The 5,940-nt window shown below is 34.3% G+C and overlaps 1 protein-coding gene across 1 annotated transcript; it reads left to right on the plus strand.

The window, feature by feature from the left end:
- The first annotated feature begins 531 nt into the window (after positions 1-531).
- On the plus strand, positions 532-4,848 carry RGS1 (regulator of G protein signaling 1). Its single transcript, XM_005540269.5, has 5 exons — positions 532-734; positions 1,098-1,178; positions 1,589-1,650; positions 3,043-3,206; positions 3,961-4,848. The coding sequence occupies exons 1-5, from the start codon at positions 598-600 to the stop codon at positions 4,144-4,146; spliced, it is 630 nt and encodes a 209-aa protein (XP_005540326.2). The 5' UTR covers positions 532-597; the 3' UTR covers positions 4,147-4,848.
- The last annotated feature ends 1,092 nt before the right edge of the window (positions 4,849-5,940 follow it).

Raw genomic sequence — 5,940 nt, forward strand, 5'->3', positions numbered from 1 at the left:
GTGGGAAAACGTGAAGATAGCCTCTCATAACTTTCCCTCCTATTAGGTATGTGCAAAAATAATTAAACAAAAGTTATTTGTTTACTTTGCACTGCTTCCTGAGGAAAAAAAAAAGAACTCTTAAAATATTTTGATCAGATGAATTTTATAGTCAAGGACTATCCAAAGCATTGAGTAAGATACAACTCTATGTGATGAATTTCTATGTGAGTTTCTATGTGATAAATTAATACGCCAAATGAAACAGTTTATTGAAACATGCAACTATTAAAATAAACAAATATCCTCCAGACCCAAAGACTGATGCTGTTAATGCTTTAGACATGTGACATATGTGTGTGTACCTCTGTATGTTTAATTTCCTTTCTTTCTAATCAAGTGACCTGTTCTCGTTTGGTTAAGTTTCAACCACAAGACATCACTGTATGCTTTTTTTTTTTCAAGATACACGTCACAGCACACCAAGAAAGGGGGAACTTCCAGTGTCTGTGGTAACATCACTTGATAAACACACTCCTTCAAACAGCAAGTGCCTGTCTGCATTCTACTATATAAAGCAGCAGAGTCGTTGACGCGCGCATATTTGCTCAGAGCACCATGCGCGCAGCAGCCATCTCCACTCCAAAGTTAGACAAAATGCCAGGAATGTTCTTCTCTGCTAACCCAAAGGAATTGAAAGGAACCGCTCATTCACTTCTAGACGACAAAATGCAAAAAAGGAGGCCAAAGACTTTGTAAGTTTGTTCAGAATCTCACTTTGTGAATTTTAACAGGTTATCTTTAATGGCAGAAGGATTGAGAATGAATGGAAGAGAATGTGAGCATTTAGTTTAGCCAGATCAGAGGAGTTAATTGTCTGTTGTGAGTAGTAAGTAATATTCAGCTGTATTAAAAAATAAATCTTGATATGGCATTAAATTGGGTAGGAGCTTTTCTGTACATGGACTCATAAAAATGGGCTCTATCCAAATATAGCAAAATGTTATATCAACCATTTTTAGTATTGCTTTATTCCTTAGATAACTTTATTCTATGTATTTTTACAAATAAAATGAATTCTGAAGAAACATGAATATTCACTTTTATGTCTTTTGCAGTGGAATGGATATGAAAGCATACCTGAGATCTATGATCCCACATCTGGAATCTGGAATGAAATCTTCCAAGTCCAAGGACATGTAAGTACACTAATACACTAAACTATCATTATCATTTTCAAGAGACGCCTATGCATCATCTCTGTATCCCAGCAAGGGATAAATACTGCACACAGTAGACTTCATTTTTTTTAAGTAACATGCCAAATAAAGTGAGACTATATCAGTACCAATGTAAATTGAATACAAATGTGTGCACACACATATGGGACTTTATCTATTTGGATTTTTTTCAAACTTTATTGGTAGGTTTTTTTTCATAACTATAGTAACTCTAAGGGATGTTTTGCATTTTGTGAATAAATTTTAACATATTTATTAGAACTACAGTTTTAGTTTGTGAAGTTATCAAAGTGTAACAGCCATTCTTATTTCATGTGTGCTTACATTTTTAAAAATGACTAATGTACATACATTTTTGTCCCCTGCAGACTTTCTGCTGCTGAAGTAATGCAATGGTCTCTGTCTCTGGAAAAACTTCTTGCCAACCAAAGTAAGTATAACTATTGAATGTTTCTGGGTTCAGTGCAATACTCTAAAAAATGGAATGGCTTCACTAAATATAGTATTCGGGGTAGGATAGTATGCAAAAAGTTGTATTCTAGTTTGTCTGTAGTTACTGATAACTTCAGCATAGTATGCCTCTTAATAATGCTGACTTTGCACTCAATTCTGCCAACTCCTTTTAGACAAATTTGCCAAGAAAATTAGGTATTTTCATAGATCATTATGGAGATAAAATTAAACACTGTGCTGGGATTCTGATATGTAAAGTTTTTAAAAGTAAGCTAAATATATTAACATGTACATTGCCGTTTTGAAATCTGCCTAAAGAACGTATTTTTCTACACTTAGATGTAACAAGTATGATTCGTTCATTCAATTAATTAAATTATCTTTCATATATTCATCATTCATCTCACTCTTATGTAGAGGACATTGTAGAGGTACCAAGGATTCAAAATCAAAGATAGTCTCTTACTGCCTTGAAGGTGGTTGAGATACATAACATAAATAATTGCATTATTATAACATGATAGTTGTTTTGACATAAACATGATAGAAGGATTTTTAAGCACAAATAGTCTTGTGGAGATTTTCAGATGAGAGAAGGTAAAGAATGAAATCAGCTTGCCTTCCCCTTGTCTTGGGCATAACAATTCTAATGAGATTAGGACCTTTTTCAGAGGTGCAGATGAGCAGTGTGGTCTCTATCTCTAAAGAGTGAGATTATTCTTTCCTCCCCACAGACACCCTAAGGAGCTTTACTTGGGAATCACCTTGTTCACTCTAGCTCAGCTGACTTTGTTTATAATTCAGCTAAACAAATAAATGGTATAGATATGGATCATAAATGGTACAATATAAAAGTCTCAGTAAACGCTAGCAAACATAATTAGTACATCAGGCCTACAGATCATATATAGGCCTATTTTCTGGCTAATATAAATTAGATGGGGAAATTATATTTGCTAATTATTAATGTGATGTTAATGCCTTTTGTCAGTATTTGCTTCCCTAAAATACTCTCTACTCTGGCTAAGATTTGGCATATAAAAAAGATGGTTTTATATTCAGGGGAGCAGAATTTCAATTCGAACAGCAGATAGAAGCAAAACATAGTTCGGTAGCCACCATTAAGTAGCAGTGTGACTGTGAACGAGTTTGGCTAGCCCCAGATTCCTCTTCTATGAATGAAGAAATTTCAAATGCCTTCTCATCTCTACAATCTATAATATAGCTATTTCAGCAGTAGCTGTCTCTTACCTTTGTATGAATAGAATGCAATTGTATTTTTCTTACAAATTTCTTCTTCAAAGTATTCATTTGTTGGTTTATTTAAATGAATTATCTTCCCACCCGCCCCGCCCCCCTTTCTTTTTAGCTGGTCAAAAAGTCTTTGGAAGTTTCCTAAAGTCTGAATTCAGTGAGGAGAATATTGAGTTCTGGCTGGCTTGTGAAGACTATAAGAAAACAGAGTCTGATCTTTTGCCCTGCAAAGCAGAAGAGATATATAAAGTATTTGTGCATTCAGATGCTGCTAAACAAGTGAGTGTTAAGCTTATCATCTTCAGTTTCTCCGTAAAAGACCCTACATGCAGAAATAACATTTAATATATACAACAAGATAAAATCTTTTGGGGGTATATAATTTTACTTCTACATACTTAGGTATATAAATATAGTTCAGTGCAATGAGAATCTAATTTTCTATATTGGTGAAGGTTTCAGCACAGTAGAATGAAGAGATTGATTTTATAAAACCAGCTGCCATGATGAGGGTGAGGGAAGGGTTAAGGGTATTGTTACTGACCAGAACTGCATGTCAGGGAGTCCTTAATGAGTGCTCTCATTTTGGATAAGAAAATGCAGATTTGCATAATGTATACAATTGCAGCAGCAAAAGTATTTCCAATTAACAGTAGTACCAGATAAATATTCTTGGTCTAAGCAGAAAATAGCAACAAAAAGAGCCTTCTCCTCCTGTAAATCTTAAATGCCCATATCACTCTTTGTGACATATGGATCATCTTACATGGATACTTAAATTTTTCATATCTGCTTCTTTTGCCTCTCCCAACTATACTATGAGGAAATTTGGAACAAAGACATTTTTGTAGTATTTCTTATCTCCTTCACATCTAGTATAGAGCTGACTTTGGAAAGGCATTTAAGAGATATTTTAGTTGATTTAAATGAGGCCTTAAAATCACTTTCTAAGGAGATTCAAAAAACACAGTAACATCATAAAATTTGCCATAAATAAGAAGTATATATTAACTAACAAGGTTTTCTTTTTTAGATCAATATTGACTTCCGCACTCGAGAATCTACAGCCAAGAAGATTAAAGCACCAACCCCCACATGTTTTGATGAAGCACAAAAAGTTATATATACTCTTATGGAAAAGGACTCTTATCCCAGGTTCCTCAAATCAGATATTTACTTAAATCTTCTAAATGACCTGCAGGCTAATAGCCTAAAGTGACTGGTCCCTGGTTGAAGGGAATTAAAAGATAGTATCAAGTGCAGAAGGAATGTGCCAGTATGGATCCCTGGGTGAACAACTTGGCCTTTTTTGGGTGTCTTGACAGGCCAAGAAGAACAAATGACTCAGAATGGATTAACATGAAAGTTGTCCAGGCACAGATTTGAAGAAGCAGAAGCAAGACAAAAACAGGGAGACCGTAGAAGGAAGAAGATACTGTGGTACTGTCATAAAAAACAGTGGAGCTCTGTATTAGAAAGCCCCTCAGAACTGAGAAGGCGAGGTAACTCTAGTTACACAGAAACTGTGACTAAAGGCTATGAAACTGATTACAACAGACTGTAAGAATCAAGGTCAATTGACATCTATGCTACATATTATTATATAGTTTGTACTGAGCTATTGAAGTCCCATTAACTTAATGTATGTGTTTTCAAATCGCCATTGCTACTATTGCTTGTAGGTGTTATTTTGTTGTTTTATTGTTTTTGACTTTGAAAGAGATGAAGGGTGTGTTTAACTTAAGCTATTGGTCTTAAAACCAGGGAGTCAGAATATATTTGTAAGTTAAATCATTGGTGCTAATAATAAATGTGGATTTTGTATTAAAATATATAGAAACAATTTCTGTTTACAAGTCCTTGCTACTTTTAAAAATTTGCGTTTATTCCTCAGATTTTGAAAATAAATACATAATTCAAATAAGATTCTTCTTTCTACCATCCCTTTCATATCTAAAACTATTATCTAGTGGATATATTTTACATATTAGTTTAGACAGAATTCATCATTTTTCTCTCTGCTATCACAAGGCACAAAATCAAACAAATATAATATGATCCCATATTCAATAAGAAATTGAAGTCTTTTAAAAAGGGATAGAAAAGTTATTTCAAGAAGTAATCTAATTAATAGCATATATTTTATTGTGAGTTAAAGTTCATAAAATTTAGACATATTTTCTCATTTAACATTCATAGCAATCCTAAAAGCTGAGACTCAGAAAGAGATTAAGTCACTAGTTCATAACTTTAGGTAACTCTCAAAATTATCTAGAATGTTAAAAAAAATACATACATATCCCTGTTTTGGGGTCCCATACCAGAATGACTGAACCAAATCTCCAAAGGGTAGGATATGGGAATCTATACTTAAAAGAAAGTTCCAACTGATTCTGAAGGTGAGTCACACGGCCAGGGATTGTCCAGAAGTCTTCCAACTACAACCTATTCTCCTTCCTCTATGTAACACTGCCACCCACTGACCAGAAGGCATTTCTTCAATCACTAAAGTCTGCAACAGTCCTAAGTGTCACCTAAGCAGGAAAAAAGACTCCAAAGTAGGGCTCACCTACAGAAAGCAGAAAAATCATCAAATGATGCATATTCCTGAATAGCCTGTACAGCTCTCATCTCCCCGCGCACCTGTGCTTTATATTTTACTCAATAATCAGTCACTCACATATCATAATGAAATATGGTTAATGTATGGATAACCTCACTATGGACTGGCCCAGTCATCAGGCACACAGCAATGGTAAGGAGCAATATGCAGATCAAGTAAAAACAGAATTATTCTTGAGTTTTCATGGGACAGAGTTTAAATTGTTTCTATTTTATGCTTTATTCCTGCTTTATCAGGTCATATTGTAAGAGAAACTTGGGAATCCAGTGATAATAATAATAAAGATAATAAGCATCATCATCATCAGTTATCTCTCTCTCAACTCATTCCATCACCAGATTCTGTCAATCATTCTTCTACAATCAGTGTCTGTGGTTGGCATATCACTTG

The sequence above is a fragment of the Macaca fascicularis genome, chromosome 1 (assembly GCF_037993035.2).
Source record: "Macaca fascicularis isolate 582-1 chromosome 1, T2T-MFA8v1.1".
In the NCBI taxonomy this organism is placed as follows: domain Eukaryota; kingdom Metazoa; phylum Chordata; class Mammalia; order Primates; family Cercopithecidae; genus Macaca; species Macaca fascicularis.

Coding starts and splice junctions, on each gene's coding strand:
- RGS1 (XM_005540269.5), top strand. CDS start 598: ATGCGCGCAGCAGCCATCTCCACTCCAAAGTTAGACAAAATGCCAGGA. Junction 735..1,097: donor AAAAGGAGGCCAAAGACTTT/GTAAGTTTGTTC, acceptor TGTCTTTTGCAG/TGGAATGGATATGAAAGCAT. Junction 1,651..3,042: donor AAAACTTCTTGCCAACCAAA/GTAAGTATAACT, acceptor CTTTCTTTTTAG/CTGGTCAAAAAGTCTTTGGA.